At 39.6% G+C, this 24520-nt stretch overlaps 1 protein-coding gene and 1 long non-coding RNA gene across 2 annotated transcripts in view; one reads left to right on the forward strand and one right to left on the reverse strand.

Annotated features, from left to right (window-relative positions):
• The window catches only part of LOC311522168, a 29976-nt gene extending 20582 nt beyond the window's left edge, over positions 1–9394 (reverse strand). The window contains exon 1 of the long non-coding RNA XR_014712064.1: positions 9312–9394. This is a non-coding gene — a long non-coding RNA (uncharacterized lncRNA). The remainder of the gene's footprint in view (positions 1–9311) is intronic.
• The window catches only part of DCDC1 (doublecortin domain containing 1), a 418510-nt gene that overhangs the window by 357575 nt on the left and 36415 nt on the right, over positions 1–24520 (forward strand). Inside the window, exons 25-32 of the mRNA XM_084631193.1 lie at positions 1709–1844; positions 6607–6757; positions 13007–13165; positions 14594–14797; positions 17484–17598; positions 21023–21193; positions 21879–22064; positions 23478–23681. Coding sequence (XP_084487319.1) covers positions 1709–1844; positions 6607–6757; positions 13007–13165; positions 14594–14797; positions 17484–17598; positions 21023–21193; positions 21879–22064; positions 23478–23681 — 1326 coding nt within the window. The remainder of the gene's footprint in view (positions 1–1708; positions 1845–6606; positions 6758–13006; positions 13166–14593; positions 14798–17483; positions 17599–21022; positions 21194–21878; positions 22065–23477; positions 23682–24520) is intronic.

Genomic DNA, 24520 nt, shown 5'->3' on the forward strand with positions numbered 1-24520 from the left:
CCTGAGCTGATGGTGTCAAATTTGCAAATGAACTGAAGCTCAGCAGTTTCTGTTTGAAGTCTGGTCCTGAAGTTTTTTTGCTGCAGGATGGCTGCCTTTAAATCTGCTATTGTGTGTCCAGCGAGATTGAAGTGTTCTCCTACAGGTTTTTGTATATTGCCATTCCTAATATCTGATTTGTGTCCATTTATCCTTTTACGTAGGGACTGTCTAGTTTGGCCAATGTACATAGCAGAGGGGCATTGCTGGCACATGATGTTTCCTTATTTCCTCATGCAGTATGATACCCACACGATACCCTACGATACCCGCACGAGGAAATAAGGAAACAGATCAACAGAGCCAGACGTGTACCCAGAAGCCTCCTGTTGCGAGACAAGCCCAAGAAAGAAACCAACAGAACTCCACTGGCCATCACATACAGTCTCCTCACCTAAAACCTCTCCAATGCATCATCAGTGATCTACAGTCCATCCTGGACACCGATCCCTCACTTTCACAGGCCTTGGGAGGCAGACCAGTCCTCACCCACAGACAACCCGCCAACCTGAAACATATTCTCACCAGCAATGACACACCGCACCATAGTAACTCTAACTCAGGAACCAATCCATGCAACAAACCTCGTTGCCAACTCTGTCCACATATCTACACCAGCGACACCATCACAGGACCTAACCAGATCAACTACACCATCACCGGTTCATTCACCTGCACGTCCACCAATGTAATATACACCAGCATGTGCCAGCAATGCCCCTCTGCTATGTACATCCGCCAAACTGGACAGTCCCTACATAAAAGGATAAATGAACACAAATCAGATATTAGGAATGGCAATATACAAAAACCTGTAGGAGAACACTTCAATCTCGCTGGACACACAATAGCAGATTTAAAGGCAGCCATCCTGCAGCAAAAAAACTTCAGGACCAGACTTCAAAGAGAAACTGCTGAGCTTCAGTTCACTTGCAAATTTGACACCATCAGCTCAGGATTAAACAAAGACTGTGAATTGCTAGCCAACTACAAAAGCAGTTTCTCCTCCCTCGGCATTTAGACCTCAACTGCTAGAAGAGGACCTCATCCTCCCTGACTGAACTAACCTTCTTATCCCTAGCCTGATTCTTGCTTGCATATTTATACCTTCCTCTGGAAATTTCCACTACATGCATCTGAAGAAGAAGTGGGTATTCACCCACGAAAGCTTATGCTCCAATATGTCTGTTAGTCTATAAAGCGCCACAAGACTCTTCGCCGCTTTTACAGATCCAGACTAACACGGCTACCCCTCTGAGAGTCAATTAGGTGTCTAAGGTAGAATAATTAAGCACTAGTGGTTTCTTGTATGTCTACAGTGCATATGACCTTGACTTGAATATACTCTATAAATTCACCTGTACAGACAAGTTTAAAAGGTCTTTTAAACTTGAAAGCCTAATTTTTTGACATCTTATTTTTAAGGCAAATTGTCCTCTCCTTTTTAATTTAACATTTGATGCAAAAGAACTACTTTTCAATTACCTTGACTGTTAGATTTCACTGATATGTTTAAAATATCTGTATTATTATTTCATTTTTACTATGGGAACAAGGTGATAAGTGAGCTGCTATTAGTATTTTTCAGTCATAATTATATTATGTATTGAACATAGTATTTGATATCTCCTCATGTGAATATGAAGCTAATAAGTTGTCTTTGTTACAGGTATATGTGTCATGTGGAGAACCATGGATTGATCCACACTTGACTATGGCCCAGCACAAAAAAAGTCTCCTACTCGATAATTTAGCATCAGATATATCTGCAATTCATGCCTACTGTATCATGCGTAACCCTGAAGGTAAGCATTTAGTTATTTTACTGCACTTGGGAATTATTGTCTCAATATGTCCTCATAATATTTTTGGAGAAATAGCTGCTTTTGTGTGAAAATGTATGAGTGTTAAAATCAGTATTTCAGATGCAGATGAGAGAAATAATTTGCACTTGTATATATAAGGATCTCACAGCAACCGACTGTAGAAAGAAAGTAGAAATGGGTAAACTGAGGTAGAATGAGGTTATATGGTTTGTGTAAGGTCACACAGCAAGTCAGTGGCACAGCCAAGATTAGAACCCAGTAGTCCTGTATTCCCAGTCTTCAATTCTATATACTACAGCACACTCTCAGAATAATCATCTATAGAAAAGACACAGATAATTTTACTTTTATTCATAGGAGTTTATGGACAGTAAAGTCCAGCATGAAAGAAAAATCAAAGTAATTCACATGCCCATCTAAAAGTAGTGTAAGAGAGACACCCCCCCCTACAATTCTGCATATTGGCTAATCCTTTCTGCCATCTCCAATACTGGAACTATTGATTAGATCACTACCAATAGAAGTAGCCTTTCTCCCACTCCACTTAAAAATATTGAGGGTCTCCCACCCACCTGCCTGTCAGTGGTTTAATCTTTCTTTTCTAGGTATCTAGTCATGTTTTCCACAGTAGTCTCCATACGTGGCACATGCATTTGTACTTTCCATCTCATTTGATTCTTTATGTAGGATATCCAGTTTGTGTGGATATTACCTTCCCCTGTGTGGCATGATCTGCTTGCATAGTTGTGATTGTCTGAAATGTGTACTTGTTTCTGAATTTGGATACTAGCAAAGCTTTGGAAGTTGTTTATTGCTGCAGGAATTAGATCAGCGTTGGTGGGGTTAAATTACAGGAGGGGTTTTGGGAGTTTAGACAACATACTCACCATGCCAGGCCATTAAGGGTTGAATCCAAAGGAAATCCAATATCTGCACAAGATTTGGAGGTATCCCATGGAATACCATGCACAGGATTACAGGCGCGTTCAGACCAGGACTGGCTGCCCTGTTTGTGCCAGGGTTTAGAAGCGTCTTTAGAACTATCTTCTTTATGTTCAGTAATAAAACTACAGCATCCTCAGCCACTTTAAACACTAAAAGGAAACTATCTTCATTGGTGTCTGCTCTTGGCAATAAATATTTAATATTAATGTAAAGAAAGCCAAATATGAATTTATTAATTTATTATTAATAATTATTATTTTATTATTAAAAGACATCCATATAGGAGTAACATCACATAATAGAAATATATGTACTACAAAATGCATAAAGGTCATCTTCTCCAAAGTCTCACCCATGCAAATCGTATGAGCAGTACCAATGTCTCACGTGACTAAGAGTTTGCAGGATTAGGTTCTATCTAAACAATAACTATAGTTCAGTAACCAACTGGTATCTAATTAATAATCAAGAATTGTCATACCTTATTAAATGGAAAGCTGAGCATACTTTACATACAGTGTAATAACATCTTACCAAAAAGTGTACAGAAGTTATTAGCAAATAATGTGTCTTTGAAAAATGTAATTTTAACATATCTAAAAGCACCAGTCTATAAATTAAGCCTTCTGTGTGTATTAACTTTCTCCAAGTATTCCCTGTCAGGGTGGTGTGGAATTGATGCGTGTCCCCCTGACTCTGACCAACCTCTTCCCCAAACATAGATCCACCATACTGCAGAGGTGACTGATCCTTCTCTGCTAATTCATAAACCAGCACAAAGTTCTTACCTTTAAGGATTTAGTTCATTTTTTTAGGTAAAAATATTATCCACTTCTCATGATCAACTCCTGCATCAGCTCTGAAACACAGAGCCCCGTCTTAAATAAAGAGCAATGCCAACATTAGTAGTTTGCTATTGTGTTTACATAAGGCCAGCTAGGTCTCAAGCCTACAGAGCTGGTAGGCAGTAGACCACTCCATACTGCCACCCAGCAGCAACTGTAAATAGTTTGTGCTCCACTACTCCTGACCAGCTGAGGACACAGACCATGGGAAGTCTCACTTCAAGGGGTCAAACAGGCAGCAACCTCATGACTCCTGGTAGACTCCCTGCCCTATATAAACCTAAGGGGCATTTCAGACAGAGTCCAGGCAACAGTGTGTATTTCCTATAGTTGCCATGACTGGTCCTGGTCCCTGTTCTTAAATGCATGGCTTTGACCTTCCCTCCTAACCAGACCCTGAAATTTGACTTGGATTCTGATCCTTGGTACCTACCTCTGCCTGGAACTTGACTACCGATCCCCCTGCTACTGTTAGCCTCATGTTTGATCCTCCTCTGACCCAGTCCCAGCTGCCCAAGTCAGGATGCTGACATTTCAGAGCCAAAAATGTTTAGGCATTAAGCAAATACATAGTATGTTCCAAATCTTAATTTATTTTTAAATTTTGATAAAATAAGTTGTTAGGCTGAAAGGGGAACTAATACCTTGTGCAATATATATGACATATAGGTATTCTATGTGGCATAGTTATATTGTTACCATTAGACTGCAGGAAAATGAGGATCCTTGTACCCTGCCATAATGAATATGCCTTTTTTCCTTATATAAAAATAACTCTCATCTGGGGAAAATAATGTTTCACTCTATGAATGACAGTAAGTCTCTGTTTTACAATATAGAGGAGAAATAGTTACTAAAAAGTAACCTTAATACCTATGAACCATTGAAGTAGTAAACAGAGTGGTGTACTGAATGCTTAAATCAAAAGAACTGAAAACTAAAAGATCAGAATTCTACTCTCAGCTGTGCCACTGTCTTGCAGTGTGAATTTGGACAAGTCACTTAACCTGCCTGTGGCTTGGTTCCCTATCTGTGAAATGAATACTTATTTCCCTCGCACGTATAGTGTGAGACTTAACTGATTGATGTTTCTAAAGTATTTGAGATCCTTGGGTGGAAGGTGCTACAGAAGTTCTATACCCTTGATGCATGTGGAACTCTCATTATCAGTAGAAAAAACAATAGACAGAGAATGCTTTACGGAGTTAAGGATACAGCTACAAAGTTATAATGAAAAAATATAGCAGAGGGAGACAAATCAAGAGACAGTGGGATGGGGTCTACAAACCCGCGCACAAAATACAGGCAAGAAGGGGTTAAGAATCTTCCCAGTCTGCCAACAGCAAAACTAGCCACACTCTGCCTCAACTGTGAGAAGTTTCAATTATGGAAAGAGACACCCCCAGCTGCTGTAGCTAATGAGGGCAAGCCCAAGTATAACAAGGGAAGAAGCGGAAGCAAGGGGTAGAAGAGGTTGAGACTTTAAGGGATCAATAAAAACCTGCCAGAGGAATTCGCATCAGGCTGCCTCTGAGAGACTTTTAAGTCCTTGGAGACGCCAGGAGAATAGGTGGAGATGAAATCACTGAGGACTAAGGGTTTTTTTAACTCATTTATGTTAGGTTTATGTTCTTTGCCTTTTTTTGTTGATCTGATTTAACCCGTTCCTTCTTGGGCCCATGACAGACCTAGGCTACTCAAACTGGGACTTTGCACAAGGTGGTCCATCACCGTTCACAGCCAGATTCAGGGTTCACTTACACGGGTGTAAATTGGGAGTATTGCATTGATATCAGTGATTGATGCTAGTGTAGGATCAGAATCTGGACTTCAGAATTTGGTCAAAAGAGAAAAGATATGGAAAAGAAAATGTTAGAGAACTGTTTGGAAATGTATGTCAAACTGGTGAAAAAAATCAACATTCTTAAACCATGGTTGAATTTCATGGACATTTAAGTATTTTTCTCAAGTTTTAATACAAACAAAACAAAATACCCTTCACAACACAATCCCCATTCCTTTCAGTTGTGCTAACATGCTGGCTACTCTTTGTGATTAGACCTATATTATAATCAGCGGTGCGAGTGGAATCCATGTCTTACCGGTACAGGGATCGGGAGGCGGGACAGAAGCTAACGGGGGGCACATGACCTTCTCATGTGACGCTCCACATGAGAATTCCCCACCCTGCCCCCAGCCTGGGGTCCCCACGCTCTCCCTGTTCCCTCCCCATGATCCACCCCCCTTATCTGAGATGCGGGGGGGGGGGGGCTCTGTCCTCCTCCCACTGTGCTGGAGACTTTGGAATTGCAGCAGTGAAAGGAGCAGAACATGGGGCCACCGGGCAGCCCCATGCCCACAGCTCCTCCAGCGCAGCTCTATCGCCCCCACCCTTCCACGCAGAGTCTCCTCCGTCTGGACAGCAGCCCCGCCAGAGGACAGGGCTGGGGGTTCTGCTCCTTTCCCCATTGGGAGGGGCAGCGGGGAAAGGAGCAGAATGCTGGCAGCTCCTCTGGCGGCTGTGAACAGTGATGGGCACCACCTTGTGCAAAGTCCCAGTTTGAGTAGCCTAGGTCTATCATGGGTCCAAGCAGCAGTCGGTTAAATCAAATCGGCAAAGAACATAAACATAAATTAGTTAAAAAATGCTGGCAGCTCCTCCGGCGGCTGTACCGCCCCCAGCCCTGTCCTCCAGTGGGGCTGGTGTTGTACAGACAGAGGAGACCCTGGGTGAAAGGGCTGGGGGTGGTACAGCTGTGCCAGAGGAGCTCCTGGCATGGGGCCGCCTAGCGGCCCCACATTCTGCTCTTCCTGTGTCTTTCCGGTATGCCGTACCAGCTAGAAATATCTTACTGGTACGGCGTACTGGACCCCCTACTTGTACTGCTGATTATAATGGTGTAAATATACAGTATTTAGCAATAAATATCATTATGTAAACTTGCATTCAGTTCTAGTTTTAGGAGTAAGGAGCAATATTGCTGCTGGAGCCAAACTTTTTGTGGATAGAGGTCTTGTGGCTTTTGAAGAAAAACTAACTGAGGAGCTGCAGGAAAATCAAACAGAAGAAATTTTTCTGAATATAAAAGATGATTCATTTCTGTAAGTAATCCAAAATGTCTTCATAACAGCTTATTACATAAATGTAGGTATAAGCAGAAATAGATACATAAAATATACCGCTGCAAGTGCTTATAAAATCACTACCATTGTAATGAATGTGTGTTGTTCATATTTGTAAGTGATGGACATGCTAGAAAAAAGGACTTTTGTTGAACATCCAGGTTGCAGCAGTTTACATATTTTCAAATTACTTGCTGATAAAAAAAATACTGAACAGGTGCAAACTGGCAACAATATTGGCATTGTTTGTATCTGTTGTGTACCTTCTCGGCGTGTGAAATTGCTAGTGCCTTTGTTAGACAGATCTACTAGAAGCTATAGACAGAAATTGGGAAGAATGAAATAAGCTATGAGCTGACGCCAGGAGTGGGGAGGGCAGATGGAGAGCAAGATAAGAACAAAAGAATGTGGTGGTAACTATATATGCTAAGATGTGCAATGGAAGATAAATAACAGGAACACAGAAGGATAAATGCACTGAACAGTGCTGGTGAGAGGATGGAAAAAAACTTGCACTGTAGCCCAGATTTTAGCTTCAGAAATGCTGAAATCTATTTAATTTGGCCAATATACGGTCCAGTGAGGTGTTCACATGTATGGATTCAAAGGCAGAATTTCAAGCATGGGTGCCTGAGTTTGTGTTCTAAGGACTCTATTCTCAACTGAGCTCACACTGGGGGCAGCTGAGTGGAGTAAGGCAAAGGTGCATCTGCTCCAACCAGCTCCTCGTACAAGTTAGGGCATCCTAAGGTCTGGTTTCACACCACTGGGAGTTTCTCTGATAGAAGAACCCCAAACTAACTCTTCAGGGCAGTATTACATCCTCTTTGTGCTGCACCTCATCTGAACTGAAAGCAGGGCCCTAAAATCTATGTTTAGGCAGTCAGATAAGTTGGTCTCATTTTCAGAGGTGTTGAATATTGGCTTTAATGAGAATTAAGTGCATGAGCACTTTGAATAGCAGACCAGTTGTTTGGGTACCTAAATATTGATTTAGATACCTAACTTTTGGCACACAAGTTTGAAAAATTGTTCCCCCAGTTTAAAGAACACATTGAATGATGTATGAACATCAAAAAAAAAAAACATGTAAGGTCGTAGTTGTTTGCATAGTTGATAGAATGTATCTAAACCATTTTGGTCTGGAATTCAGTTTTAAAGTCTCATCAGAACAAGTTCTTGTGTAAGCAGGGGAACAGTCCTGCTATTGTGGGGAACTTTCCAGGCTTCTGCACTATCCCAGTGAAGTGGGCTAGCGAAAGGATCTAAGTCCTCACCCCCACTTCCTTTACCCAGTGGCCTCCCTGCCCTTAAGGGCTCCCCTTCCACTCTCCTAGCTGGCAGAGTCCTTGTAACCCCAACAAGGCTGGGCCCAGGATTCCTGGGGGGCTCGACGCCCAACCCTGCTGTGGTCACCTAGGACAGGGGGTAGGGTGTCCCCACTCCAGGGTACTCTCTCTGCACTGGGCATTTCTCTGACCCACTGACCATTACGTACAATTTAAAGCAAATGCAAGTTATTTAATCAATGATTAATTTTAAAAAGAATAAGGAAAAATGGGAAAGGTTAAAGGAAACACATCAACCCGCTCTGTGGCAGGGAACATCACAAACAGTGTCTCTGGAATGTCAGGGCAGTTCACAGTCTGTTCCTTGTAAGTCCCAGGCCTTCTTCTCAGGCCCTGGCTGTGCTGCAGGGATGCTGTGGGTTGGACACTTGCTCTGGTGGTGGCCTCACGCTCTCAAGCTCTAAGTGGTAGGACCCTTCTGCCCAGTGTCGCCCCTGCCCTATCGGGGTTACGATCCAAGCCTGGCCTGCTGGGCCCACTGCCCAGGGTCCCCCTCAGTCTCCCTAGCTGCTCACTGCACCCAGCTCCGGACTGCTCCAGCCCCAGCTCTACCACTCTGTCTCTGCTGCTTTGCCTCCAGCTCCCTCGGCTGCTTCTTTGGCCCCTCTGCCGCTTGTTGCTACCGCTTTCCTCCCAGCACAGGTCTGCTCTGCAGGCTGCTTCTGTGACTCTGCTCCCAGCACTGACCTGCTTCCTGGGCTGCTTTTCTGGCACCTCTGGCTCTGGTTGCTGCAGCTCTGCTCCCAGGGCAAGTCTGCTTTCTCTGGGCTGTGCCTCTGGCTTTGGGACTGCAGCTCTGCTCCCAGGACCAGGTCTGCTCTCTCTGGGCTGCTTTTCGGTCCTTCTGGATCTGGCACAGCTCTGCTCTCCAGCTCAGCTTGGGCCCCTGCTTTCTCCTTAGCTCGGCCCCACTCTGTCTGACCCAGGCAAATCCAGCTCACACGGAGGATGGGACCTCCCTTGCCCCTGACTCACTGATTAGCCTGCCCGCCCTGTCATTCAGGCTGACCTGGAGCATTGGCCTCTCCCCATTGTTCTTGGGGACTATCAGTCTCAGGGACCTGATTTCCCATAGACCCTTCCCCTTTTAGTACTGGGATCTAGCCAACCAAAACACCCCCACTGAATGTTAGTAAGTGGGCAATAGTCCCCTTACACTTGCAAGATTTTAAGTGATTTCTTACCTGTGGATGGGCATAATACTACTAGGATGTCCTTTTCCATGCTATTTTGTTTCTTCTTGCTTCCTGTTTCGGCCAAAATCAAGCAATGCCTAAGTGCATAAACAAACATGAACACTGAAAAATATTGGCACAATTTTCTGAACCTTCAAAAAGATTAGGTTGGGTTTGGGTTGAGTTTCCAAACAGTTTGGTTTTTTTCAAACTTATTTGGCAAAGCCTAGTAACAAATAAGAATTAATTTATTGGATTAGTTGCTGGAGAGGGAATGAGTTTACTGATGAGTGTAATGCAATGCTTATCTTATACAAGTAAAAAACTATGATGCTCTTTATTTCAATGTATTAAAGAGATTTACATGAAAACACTCCACCTATGACCTATTAACTTTACAAATTTGAATTATACATCTGGGTTTCAACTCAGATGTACATCTGATATTGCAAAACTAAAAAAATATGTGGTTCATAATTTCAGAAAGCACGGTTTATTATTATTAGAGGTGTCAAGGTTCCTTCCCCACTCTGAATTCTAGGGTACAGATATGGGGACCAGCATGAAAGACCCCCTAAGCTTATTTTTACCAGCTTAGATTAAAACTTCCCCAAGGTACAAACTTTTTTACCTTTTTGTCCTTGGACCTTATGCTGCCACCACCAAAGTGTTACCCAAAGAATAGGGAAAGAGCCCACTTGGAAACATCTTTCCCCCCAAAATATCCCCCCAAGCCCTACACTCCCTTTCCTGGGGAAGGCTTGATAAAAATCCTCACCAATTTGTGTAGGTGAACACAGACCCAAACTCTTGAATCTTAAGAACAATGAAAAAGGAATCAGGTTCTTAACAGAAGAATTTTAATTAAAGAAAAGGAAAAAGAATCACCTCTGTAATCAGGATGGTGAATACCTTACAGGGTAATTAGATTCAAAACATAGAGATTCCCTCTAGGCAAAACCTTCAGTTACAAAAAGACACAAAAACAGGAATATACATCCCATTCAGCACAGCTTATTTACCAGCCATTTAAACAAAACAGAAATTTAACGCATATCTAGCTAAATTACTTACTAAGTTCTAAGACTCCATTCCTTTTCTGTTCCTGGCAAAAGCATCACACACACACAGACCCTTTGTTTCCCCCCCTCCAGATTTTAAAGTGTCTTGTCTTCTCAGTGGTCATTTTGGTCAGCTGCCAGCGAGGTTATCTTAGCTTCTTAACCCTTTACAGATAAAAGGACTTTGCCTCTGGCCAGGAGGGATTTTATAGCACTGTATGCAGAAAGGTGGTTACCCTTCCCTTTATATTTATGACAAGAGGATTATTAAAAGGTAACACAAGTTGGATTTGTAGATGTGTTTTAATAGAATATAGATGGAAGAGAAGGGTATGATCCTTTTGGTTGTTCCTTAGAGATAGAGTACATTTTCACAGATTGTCTTTTAGTAGTAAAACTGTTATACTCCACAGCCTTTAAAAATTGGGTTTGTACAAGCCAGTTTAGAGATTTTCTTAATCATACTGACTTCTACTGACTTGTAATAGAATTACAAGAAAGTAAAGCATACAGTAGTGCAAAGATTGCCTATAATTCAAACGTCCATTGAAAGCACATTTTAAAAAATAACGTGCTCTCATTCTGCAGTTCACTCAAATCTTTGTAACATGTACCTTTCCCAGCATAATTAATGTTACTCCATTTGAGATGAATGTCGCTGCCTACTGTACAAAGATTTCCCAAAAGCTCTACTTCATTACATCTATTTTGTCTAATCCATTTCCAATGCAAGATTGAAAGGCATTTACAATAGCAATAATTAGAGGAGTGTGAAAATGAGGACTTTTTGTCACATTTTTCACAAATTGTTTTTGCCCAAAGTTCTTGTTTTCATGATATTTTGCAGATCCAACAATGTGGCTGTGAAGTTTTGAAATGTTGCATATTTTCAGTCAAAATAAAAAGAATCAATTTTAAGTATAAAAATGTAACAATAACAGGAATCATTTTAATTAGCAAAAAATAAACCTTCAGTATAGAAGGACAGTCAGCACCTTGCAAGATCAAGCCTATTGGCTGGATCCCACATTCACTGAAGTCAATGAGAGCCTTTCTATTGACTTTAATAATCGCTGGATCAGTCTCTGAGAACTATGGCTCACAAAGCTGATTAGGTTAGCTATAGTAAGAGAAAAGGAAGTTGGAAGAGCTAATGTTAGACTAAAACAAAATGATTTCCACAGCAATTTTGATTTTAATATTATTGATATTTATATCATTTAAGAAGGTCCATACATTAAACCTCCTATAATTTGTGCAGCGTATCTGAAGAAAGGGGGAGGTCAAGTGAGCTTAGCCTGGGTAATTCAAAGTATCCAAATAAATTTGAAAAAATAATTAATTAAGGAATAGGATCTTGGGTTCTCCCACAACTATCACAAATAAGATCTCACAATGAATGTTGAGTAAAGGAAAAAGGACAGTAAAATAGTGTTATGTAAAGGTGTAAGATAAAATTCTAACAATGTTCAGAGCTGTAGAAATGCAGGTAAAAACCAACCCCCCAGTAATACAGCAAGCTCACATCTCTCCAAAATTTCTCCAAATTTGTGAATTTTAAGTTAATTTACTGTTCTATTAGGCCCTTTCTGCTTCTTTGTATTGTCTGTATTTACTTTACCCAATGCTCAAGTAGACACAGAGTCCATCTTAATCTCTGTAACAAATTTTAAAAAACTTATTCTGCTGCATAATCCCACTAGATCCTTAACAAAATTATTTCAAAGTAAAAACATCAGGCCTGATTCAATATTCCAGTACTCCAGTTTAAACTGGTGAAATTCCACTGAAATTAATGTCGTTACATTAGCAAAAAACAGAAATAACGGTTTCTTTTTCAGACAGTGTAAGAAAGGAGTTGTTAAAACAGCAGAGGTATGTGAAAAGCTTGAAGTGTATTCAGTTAATAGTGACACTCTAGAAAGAGGTTGCGTTTACTAATTGTGGCGATAGATGGCGCTGTTTTATTAAAGGTTGGTGAGCAGGCTTCAAATACTACATGTCAGCAAAGAATCAATTATAAATGTATATAATATACAATTATAAATCAGATACTGGCAAGTATTGCTGTCTCATAGGATAATAGTCAGTGTTGTACAAATTTGGGAAACAACACTGCTCAAAGTAAATGTGAAAGAATACCTGAAGGGGCCACTCTGCTAGAGCCTGAGCCAGCTCTCAGTGAAGTCAGTGGGATTCTTTCTCTTAACTTCAGTGGGAGCTGGACTAGTCCACCAGTCTAGGAGAAGTTCATACAACTCTGTACAAAAGTATGACTTTCTGTTCATTTTAGTGTCAGCAATACACATAATGTTCTGTGGGATTAGGAAATTTCTTATGTGATGAGAACAAAAATATTGATTACTTTATGGAAAGTCCCTAGGTACAATCTAGGGAAGTCAATGGAAGTTTTACCATAGATTCAGGGGGTCTAGGATTTCACCCTATATGTTTATAATAGATTTTCCATTCCTGTGGACCTTATTATACAAATTACGGTCCAAATCCTTCAATTTTTACTCAGAAAAAAACATACATTGATGCAAGAACGCAAGATCTAATTGTTTTACTTCTAGTTACCTTGTAAAGTATCTCCCCAATCTGTTAGTTTTCCAAATTCCCATTTTGTGGTTTGTTTTTCAGTAATTCACATGCAAAATCACATCTTAAAACAGATGCTTGGCATATGAAATCCAAATATTCCTGGCAGGAAATTTCCTGTGATTTTCATGATGATGACAGTTTTCCAAAGGACAAGGATAAAGAATTCTGTGAAAATGCAGAGTTATTTCAGAAGTACAGGTAAGAAATAATTATACTTTTACAATATAATTGATACACATTTGGACAATGTAATACTGAACCTGACAAAAGTCACAGACCGACACACCATACCAAGCTTTGCTTCCTTGTATTTATTCACACATATCCTGCATTTCCTTACTCAGGAAGAACTCCTTTTAATAATAATAGGACTTTACCACTGTAAGAGAATTTAGTCTTCTATGAAGAAACTTTTAGAAATATATATAAGCAGTTAGATCCAAATATCCCATTAATATATAATTTCCTATGACATTAACTGAAAAATAATCCTTTCCACCTAATTTTTAAAGGTGTCTCAACCTTGTGGTCTTTTAGTTTTGTGAACAGCTATTTGGGGCACAAATGAAGAATGTAGACCTCATCCAATGTCCATTGGTGTAATTGTGAGTCTTTACATTGACTTCAGTGGACATCATATCAGGTCCCTAAAGACACAGTTGCCAAGTGCAGTCTATATATTTTTATTTGTTTCCCCAGTGAATTGTGCCCAAAGTTATATGCCACACCAAATTTCAGGTACATGACAGGAGTCTGAGTTTTAAAAATCAGGCCTTTCCTATTCAGGGCATTTAGCAGCCATTTGGAAGTGTCTCCCAGCCAAAGGAGAGGTAGCATAGCAGGGACAAGAAATAAGAGGGAAAAAATGTAAGGAGAAAGGCAGGAGTATGGAATATGGGGAGTGGATAGATAAAAGAAAGGGAAAAGAGAAGAACTTGAAAATATGGGTAGGAAAGGAAATCCCTAAATTACATTAAAATGAAATGTCGTTCAGAAAAATACACTGAAATCAAGTGATATCATTCACTTGAGCTCACTTGAGCACTACTGTTCTGGAATTTGTTGCCACCATAACTTTAGGATGTATTCATTTATTTCTGTGAAGTTCAGAATTCCCTGTTTATCTGCATGTTATCTGCATTTAACTAGATTTACTAGAATGACTATTTAAAAATCAAGGATGTAGAGGCATGCTGGACTGCATTCAAATTAGCCCTTATTGTCCATCACACGTTTATTCCAGTTTTTACAAAGCAGATAGAGGCATAAACAACCAAATTAAGGTGATGTTTGCCTCTTTGTGCCTTTTCAGCGAGCCAGTATAGTAGAACTAATGGCAATGAGTTCCAGTATGCTTTTCACCTTTGTCTTGGAAATAGCTTTCCCTATGTTAGCCCTCTCATTCTACTTTTTCCTCTGTCCATCCTCTCTGTTCCTCTCCCTGCCCTCACATACCCAGTCCCTTGATGTACTCCTGGTCATTTGTTCTATCGTTAAGAACACGGTCAGACACGTTAACAAAGATTCTGCAAAATCTACTTGTCGTAAGTGTTGTGTGTAAGTCATGTTAAGTTAATAGGGCATTTTTCTAACCCTAAACACCTAACCCTAATTTTGTTTATTCAGACCTCAACCAAAGCTGAATGCAGAATTGCAGAAGGCTCACCATAAGCAGTTTGAGTTTAGAGACAAACAGATTATAAACTGTGCATTCCCAGGGCTTGTTTTGGGGGTTCAGGATGCTAACCTGCATGCTGGGACTGAAGTTGTTTTGGTGGAAAAGAAATCTGATGATACCAATCAGCACTGGATATGGAGAGATTGTGACAGGTACAAGCATGTTCACTGATATATGAGACTAAATATTATAAAGGGAAGCTTTATGTATCATACATGAAAACAGAATTCCAGCTCTGTGGACTGTTATCTAGTTATTGAAGTTATTTTTTTAGTGTGTTGAATGGGAAAGAACTAGGTTTAGGATTTTTAATAGGGTTTCGATAGTTCTTCTTTGATCATTTTCTTGTCTTACTAGCCGTTAACTTACAGCATAGAATCTCATAAATGAATCTCTAGTGTAGAAAGCTAAAGATAGCTTTAAAAGACCTATATCAAAGCAACAATCCCTCCAATCAAGAGAAACCCTCCCCACTCCCATAAGGGCTCCTTAAATCAACCACAAGGGGGACAGCAGTGTGAAGTGCACTCTTCCCCACAGTCCACTCAGCCTAAGTTAAAAGGATCAAAATATGGATACTATGAAACAATGTATTGCATTGTACTGGAGCTCCAGACCAGTGCTGATTTGAGGAATCCAGAAGCACTGTGTCCTTCAAAAACAGAAAAGGAAAACTTCAGCATGCATATGTCATTCACCTTTGAATGCAATGACATACTAAGCATGCTTAAAATGCCACTAGCTTTATAGACTGCTGTACAGTACACTACTCATCTTTCCTCCTTCACTTCTTTCCCCTGAGAATGCAGCACTTTCCACTGCAGCAGAATGACAAAGGATACATTAAACAAATTGTGGGTTCATGAAGAGAGAAAAACTGCACCGTTCCATCACTAGCAGTATAAAATCAAAGCAGCAGACTTGAGTAGAGAGAAAAGTGTCTGTCTCCATCTGCTCCATCCCCTTTTAATCTCCTAATTCAAGGCTTCATATTGGACAAAGCATTCAGTAAAACAGATTATTCTTGGATCCCAAGAACACAGAATTGTCTTCCTTTTAAAATCCTTCTATTTTGTCTCTGTGTTAAAAGGGTTAGTGGATATCCCCAAAAATCTATTATCTCAGTTTTTGCAACCATTTTGCATCAAATCCTAAAGCCAAGGTAAATTGGCCTCAATGCCTATTTTGGTATGAACCCAGAGAAAGCTTCTGGTCCCACATTATCACCCTCCCACCAACAGAACCAGACTCCCTCTCTTTACTTTTAAGTGTCTTCCTAGTAGAACCAGTGCTCTTTTATCTCCTTCTCACCTCACTTTCTCCTGTCTTTGGAGGCAGTAAACTGCCCCCACCTGCAACCCAGAATGTCAGGAGCCAGGTAGTTGTCCTGCTGTCCCATTTGGAGTCTCTGTGGTTTTAGCAAGGCAAGCTTCTTCCCCTCTATATCCATAGCAGATGAGTCACCAGCCTGACATGCTCTTCTTGCATCTGAGGAATGAGCAGCATTGCAAATGGAGGTTCTGCTGTTTTTAAAAAGGGGTATTGGGTATGGCTGGAGAGTTGCCCTTCACGTAACAATGCAGGACTCTCAGTGCTATTAAGAACACAGAGCTTTCTCATGTGTCTTGGAGTAGGCAGTGATTTATGTACTATTAGCTGGATGTAAAGTTAAGACTATAAGAACTTGTTTGCGTTAGATAAGCTTTTCTCATGTTAATGTGAAGAACAGCATTGAATCCTAGTTCAGCTGAGGTTACTGTACTTTGTTGGCTCTACTTCAGTCTGTGCATGAGAAATTATCCCAGACTGAACTGCATCCTAGCAGGAAAACCCCTAAGCATTCAAGAGAGGGTAGGGAACAGCTGGGAGCCCACTGAAGATGTCAGGATGGGAGTAAAATGCCACTGACATGTCACCAGGTCAGAGGAGAAGTATCTCTAGCCATCGTGTGTTCAGGGAGGGTGGCATGCACATATCTTCCTGTCTTTGGGCCTGAAGCCTTTTTTTGAGGATGAGAGAAGGAAAGGGTGGTTCTCCGAAAATGCAGGAGTGAGGCAGATTGTGTTGGAGGAAGGAAGAGGGTGTCCTGTCAGGCAAGAGATAGTGCCAGAGCATTTGTGAAGAAAGAGAGAAACTCACCAAGTTTGTAATTGGTTTACTCAAACTGAGCTTTGAATGTAGGGTTTGGGGTAAATCTGAAACTCAAAATGAACTAGCAGGTTTCAGAGTAACAGCTGTGTTAGTCTGTATTCGCAAAAAGAAAAGGAGTACTTGTGGCACCTTAGAGACTAACCAATTTATTTGAGCATAAGTTTTTGTGAGCTACAGCTCGCTTCATCGGATGCACACTGTGGAAAGTGTAGAAGATCTTTTTATACACACAAAGCATGAAAAAATACCTCCCCCCACCCCATTCTCCTGCTGGTAATAGCTTATCTAAAGTGATCAAATGGGGTGGGGGGAGGTATTTTTTCATGCTTTGTGTGTATAAAAAGATCTTCTACACTTTCCACAGTATGCATCCGATGAAGCGAGCTGTAGCTCACGAAAGCTTATGCTCAAATAAATTGGTTAGTCTCTAAGGTGCCACAAGTACTCCTTTTCTTTTTAAAATGAACTAGATACTTGTGAATCAAACCCACCAAGGGCTATGTCAGCATTTTGGTATGTGCTAATAATCCTTCTATAAGGCTTCTTCATAAAAGTGTGCATTACTGCGGCATCACTCATGTTCTCTAGCTGTAAGAGTAGTTTAGGAGAAAGCCTAATGTATTTAGGCCCTCTAAAAATATTTGCATTTTTACATTATAGTGTTACTGTTGTTTTTTCTATTCTTAGGACATTTCATTTGATGAGTGATCCAAACCTAGTGCTAGCAGTGTCAATGCCCAGCACACAGACTAGATACTCAAAATGTGCACTGGACATGAAACGATGTGCTGTTGTTCTGCAGGTAAGAGTGCATTTAAAAGAAGAGACAAAAATTCTTGCTGTACACCTAGATGTAGGCCCAGGATCCAGTTGTATTCAGATACCGAATCAGCTTTGAATAATATTTTCTTTTAATAGTGCTTTGTATACTATAGATAACACAGGAAGTCCCAGGGCTACAGCTGTTGCAAAGATATAAAAGATTCTATCCAATAAATTGTCAATAAAAACAACATGAAAGTTACATTCTGGAGTCCAGAAATGCCAAGGTAAAGTTTCATGCATATTAGTTTTAAAATAAGGAACATTTAAAGTCGGCATGTTGAATTGTGAGTAACAGTGTGTCAGAATCAGCCACTGAATCTTTAATGCAACTGAAAAATACAGGGTTACAGCTTCGTTCTCTTCTACTGAATATAGACAATTGCAGTTATCTTTGACAATGCCTTTATGACATCAGTCAATGAAATAAAAACTGTCACAATCTGACATTTAGTAGTGCAATCAGTTTCATAGAATATGTACAGTATATTGTCCCCCAAACTAGTTTTTATTGAAAATCAATTTGCTTTTCAAGTATTTTGTGTGTGCTTCCTCTCTTTTTATAAAAGCTTTATCTTTTATTTCTTGCAGCAATTAAGGCCACTTGGTGGAAATTACTCACATAATAATATCCATCAAATGGATTAGTCACATGCATTACAGCTTGCAGAATCAGGCCTTTGGTTTGTGACAAATATTTTAAAGTTCATGCAATATAATAAAAGTGAGAAATGTTAAATTGATTCTGGTGAGCCCTTCCCTATTCAGCTCAATTAAGTTCTTTATATATGCCAGTTGTTCTCAGGGATGCTGCCATTCTTGCAATCTTTAAAATCAAAAGGGAAGACTTGCTTATTTTGCCCATTGTTTTTAGCTTTTTGCTCGGCAGAGACATTATTAGTAATTGCACATCTTTTATAGATACCCTTAATGTCTTCGTATTGGGAATAGCTGAACTTGTTTTGCCTAATTTTGAATGCTCTTTGCCATCCTGTGTTCAGAGGACTATTGCCAATGAAACAATATTTTGAAAATGGAACAGAGATGGATGAGTGAAAAACAAATGTAGAGGGAGATGGGGGAAAAAGGATCAGAGAAAGGAATACACAAATAATTATGGAATTGATATTGCCATGTACCAGGCAGCCACTTGTGTTTTTCAGAGTTTATTATCGCTAATACACAGGCAAAGAAAATGCTAGGAAGTTGTGTTTTTAAAAAATTAAATCACTACAAAGCAATTAGCCAAACTCTGAAATGAAGTGTAAGGTGGTATAAACTAAACTTCCTTACACTTTGATTCCCTTACACTGAGTTAGAGTTTCTTAGACCTATTACCTGTGTAAGGATGTATGAAGGACTTTGTTGTTGTAACTTACACACTAATTACCAGAAGAAGGGATGAGAAGGTATAAAATAGAGGGTAGCCTGCTTTAACTTACATCTTCTTACATCTTCCTGTTAGCTGCTAGTTTCAGTAAACTCTTCTATTCTGGCTTCTTGATATGTGAGTTACACCAACTGAGCCTCACTTACACTAGGAATCATTGGACCAATTGTAGACATGATATGGTAAGTGAATGTGGGTGAAAGGGAGACAAGAGGCAGTCTGTTTTCTTGTAACATACATGTTGAAGGGGAGATGCAGAAGGCAATACCAGCTACTTCAGTTTAGACTCTTTCAGGACTTACTTATACTCCCCTCTGAATTGACCCCAAGAGTTTTAAATTACAGGAAAACAGATTCATGAACTCGTGGTTTTTGTGAACTCCAAACAATAGTCTGAGGGTTTTGCAAAATCTTGAATTCCATATGGCTTCCCATTCATATTTCATGCAGCAAGCTGCCATGCATGATAAAGTTGTTGTTATAATGGCTTGTTTTCCCTGGAACATTTTATTTTTTTTTATAAATTAAATAATTTTATATGCCAAAAGTGATTCTAAGTACTTACATTTCTTTACCTGCATAGTATTAAAGAATGCCTGTTAGACCAGCAGAAACTGTCACGTCAACTATAATATAAAATATTGTCTATACAAATATGCTCTTGGGATTCTGGCATTGACTAAAAAGATTGGGGGGAAAATATCAATGTGACATATTTTGAAAAATAGCAATAGGCCTGTAATGAATGACACACGGTATATAATTATATAGGGAACAGCCACAGAAATTAAATTGATTCTATTAATGGACATTTCCTTTTCCTTTAAGTATTGTCAGCAGAGATCCCCATTGTTGGCATACACCTGTGAATTACACCAAAACCCAGGACCCTCTGGAAAGCTCTGACCATTTGAGGACGGAGACACATGAACTTTTGACTCAAGCTAGGTTACATAAAAAAGCAGAGTCCCCTATGCACACTGAGTACATTCCAGCTGTAAATTGGAACTTTTTCTAATCCCTGAACTTTCTTAGCTTGTTGACATTTTTTTTCTGTTTCTCTCCTTAGTCATATATAAATTTGTCATAAATAATTAAGATCTAATGTTTGTTTTAATTTGAGGAGTGTCTCCAATGGAAGCAGTACATCTGAGAGTTTCCCAGAACTTCATTTTCAGGAATCAACGTTATCTATCTAATTTACATGGTTTCCATTATTGTAGCGTGAGGGTGCCTCACAATCTTTAATGCATTTGTTTTTACAAAAGCCTAGTGTGGACAGGAAATGCTATTATCCCCATTTTATAGGCACAAAATTGAGACACAGGAACCTAGCCCTCAACAGTATTTATGCACCTAACTCCCATTTAATTAATCCAACCTTTGTGACCTGCCCAAGGTTACATAGGAAGTCCATTAGGAAGCAAGGAATTGAACGTGGGTTTCCTAAACTAACACCCTAACCACTGATCCACCCTTCCTGTCTTCTGTTCTCTTATGACCTTGTTGGGTTATTTGGGTCTTCTGCCATGATGGCAGATCCCAGAAACAAGGCCAGGTTTAAAGACTGCCCATCTCTGATGGCAAGATTGTTGGCAGACCACCTATGCTGATTAGTTCACTTTTTCACTTACCTAATATTGTCTATTTTATTAACAGCATTTTGTTTCTAACACGCCTTTTATCCCAAAGGATCACACAGCACTTTAAAACTGCTGATGTACATACACCACTTCTGAAATGTAGCCACCTCCATGGCAGAAGATTAGACAATCCACCATACAACACTGAGTGCAGGGGGAAAATTTGTCAAGGATACTGGGGCAAATACCTACTTTTACTTAAAGTGTCATGAGATGATTAGTGTCCAAACAGAACAGACAGGACTTGAGTATTTAAAGTCTCATCTGAAAAACAAGCTTTTTTTTTTAAACAGCACAAGACATTCATGCCAAATACTGAATAGAAGAATGCTATAGTGTAGGAATAGGATTTATCTTTTATGTTTTGACAGAATTATAAAGAATACAGCAATGGAGCTGCCAATCAAAAGTGGCATTACATGGAAAATGCAGGAGTATTTAGTGCCTTTTACAGCACAGTACTGGATCAAGAAATCACAGCAGCAAATCATGCTTCTGTTTGCACATTCTCTGTGACCAGTAGAGAAAAAATAGACCAGCCAGTAAGTAAAATATTTTTAAGGTATGTAAAAGTTGACAGAGGGAAGTTTAATCCACTGTCAATGCAGACAACAGGCAAGAATGTTTATGTGTATACCTATATATTTATATTTATCTGAAATGTACAGATCATATATTTCACTTTTTCTTCAAGTGCTGTCCCTGTGGGTGCTCCACTTCAGGTGTCGGTGCATAATCTTCTCTTCCTGCTAGCAAAAAAAGTACTTTGTAAAGTAATATATTGAGCAGTCATGTCTGTAGAAAGAAACATGTCTGTAGAAGTTTCTCTTACCTAAGTATGACATCATGGCTGTGAAACAGGTCATGATTAAACGATGATAAAATCCCCAGTCAAATTTTATGTCGCTATCCATAGATTTGTAATAAGTAAAAGTACATTGTCAGTCACTCACCTCTGATGTCACAGTTGCTCTAGTCTGTTCCAACACCAGTTCCCTTTTGCAGTGTCCAGAGATGAGGGCTGAAGATCCAAAGCCATTTGTCATTGTCTCATTTGAAATGAACAACAGCTATTCATGTATCCTAACTGGCAGCATCAGGAAGGTTAGCAAAGGTGGACTTGTGTTGAGGAAATCCTGGATGCTTATAGGAAGTAATTAGATAACTGAACTGTTGCACATCTGGATACTCTAAAACATTGAAACCATTGTTTTCCCTTCTTTTTAGGGCTACTATTTTCTTTCACCCAGTGGAAAGCAGAAGTTCATGATATGTTTGGCTTGTGCAAGGGCTATAAGAGGAGAAAAAGAACTGAAAAAATTACCCGCAGGTAGCATATTCTTCTGTGCCTCTGGCTCTGAGGAAGCAAGTCATTTCTCCTTGGGGCCTTTTAAGTGTGTTAATGTGAGGAAGGTTTGTATTTTTTTAATTTGTCCTATTAGCTGTACTGACTCAGGATTATAAAATAACCTGAAAATGATCATAGTACATTCTTAGACTACTGCAGAACTTTGCTATCTTCACTTGAACAAACTGTAAACCTTCATATAGTCTTTCAGTTTTACTGCTCGCTGATGAACAGATCAGGAAGGTTTTGCAGGTGTCAGTGGGAATGGGGCCAGTGTGGATATTATCATGGTACCCATGGATGAATAGGGGACTGGCATATCCCCTCTTTGAACGCCAACCCTGAAAAAGGGCTAGGACGTTTACAATCAACCACTAGTTTTTTGAGATCAGGTTCTCAATGTTCCAGAGGCTGCACTTTTCAGGCCATTGATTGAATGCAGAGAAACAGTGGCCTTGGCTACGATGGATGAGGGGTTGGGAGTCTTCTGAAAGTTTGCCCTGCTTCCTTCCTCTTCAAGTGTTCCTATGTGATACTAAAGGACTCTGTCGGTATGTTCCCCACACCACTCATTCCAGCTCTGGGTAGTGAGTGAAAGTTCTCACCACTACCATTGATCCTATGCTGAGAGGACATGACCACCCATAATTCCACCTTCTCCAGAAGAAAGTGTGTTGGGAGGCGGGGGATCCTACTCACTCAGCAACATAGGTACTCTAAAAAAACCTTGCATTTACCTAATTAATGCATGTGTCATAGGTTGGTCATTGCTGCAGTACGTGGCATGTGACATGTATGCAGAGTCTCCACCACTGTCTCTCATTCTGGGAATGTACTAACTGCTGAGTTTAAAATCTGTATAAAATTATTGTCTTTTTCTTAATATCTTTCTAGTTGAAAGGAAGTCAAGAGTGGCAGATTTGTTATTAGGGATATATAAATAATATCCTAATATTTATAAACCTATTAGGATATTGTTTTGTGCCATACCAAATTTTAGAATAGTTTTCCTGTTAGCATTAAAATGTATCTGTTATGGGACATATTTGTCTCTTGCCTGCACATATGGAACTCCTATAGATATTAGTATTAAGGGTAAATAATTAATGGGAGCTCTGCATTGAATAAGGGGAGATATCTTTTGAAAGCTGTTTCATCTTTACCTAAACAGCCGTGTATACAGATATGTTCAATTATCTTTAAAAGAAATACATACATGTCTTGTTAGCTTTCCTACAAAATTTGGTTTTAGCCATCTCTTGTCATTTTTAACAAATCATAACTACCAGAAATCCCTGGAGATTTAGTGTGATCACCAAAGGTACATGCAGAGTAGATATTAGTATATTCCATATTTCAATAAATTTAGTGTTGACTGAATAAATTTTAAATTAAATTGGTGAGCTTCATAAAAAGAAGTTCACTTCAGTATTGATTTAACAAGAGCAGCAGCCTGATTGGATCTGGTTCTTTCCTAGACTGATTTATCCACATTGGAAGCCGAAAATACCTTGAATTATTTAGAAGAAGTTCTAGCATCTTTGCGGACCGAAACCTCCATACAAACAATCTCAGAAAAGATCTCTGCAGCTATGAACCATAAAGCAGTGAAAATAATTGCATACAGAAATGGAGCTGGCTACCGAAATGGTCAGTTAATCATTGCTAGCACATTCCCTATGGTAAGTTTTAGTAACAATCATCCCCAGAGATAATTATAATGTCTATAGTATTGGCAAGGACAAGCAGCCTTTGTCAGTGACCAAGATGAACCCAAACCAGAATCTCAAAGCTAAATCTCCCTTCATCATGAATTGCTGAGGTGGTCGTTTTGAATTCACAAATTTTAGACCTACCCTGTGAGTTTGTTTCCCAATCTGATCCAGGGCCTGTAGGAACCTGTTCTCCAGATTCAGTTTTGATATGACCCAGTATGATAAAACATTTTCATGGCATAAATCTTGCAATAACACTTGAAATTATGATATTTCCACAATTTAGGCTGATAATTTCAGGAGACCCTTTTAAGAGATTTTGCCATTGTCAGACATGATTTTTAGCATTGGTTCAGCCCCCGACCCAAACTCTTCATCCTAGTTTAAACCTTCTAATTTGGATCCAAACACAGCCTCCTTCTTCCGTTTATAATCAGTGATGATTCTTCTAAGAGAAATACCATATATAGGAATATAGGCCTTATATAAAATGTAAACATCTTTTTTCTTAAATTTGGTTTAATCTTGGGAGATTTTAAAGTAAGTTTTCTCTATTGAGATGGAAATTGCTAAAGATAAATTTGACTTATAACCCAGTTCCAAAACAAAAAATTACTGTAAATTGTCTTGTTTATGAGAAGAATGATGACACTGAGCACAAGATATTCAAGCTTATTTTTAATATTGCTGATAGATGAATACTGAGTGACTGATTGTTGGAACTCTGGAAATTTTTACAGGATTTTGGGGTCAAACTTTCTGTAAACTGGTGACAGTCTCATTGCAAGAGTTTTTCACGCAGATAA

This window comes from Lepidochelys olivacea, assembly GCF_965140295.1.
Source record: "Lepidochelys olivacea isolate rLepOli2 genome assembly, chromosome: 6".
NCBI classification, from domain to species: domain Eukaryota; kingdom Metazoa; phylum Chordata; order Testudines; family Cheloniidae; genus Lepidochelys; species Lepidochelys olivacea.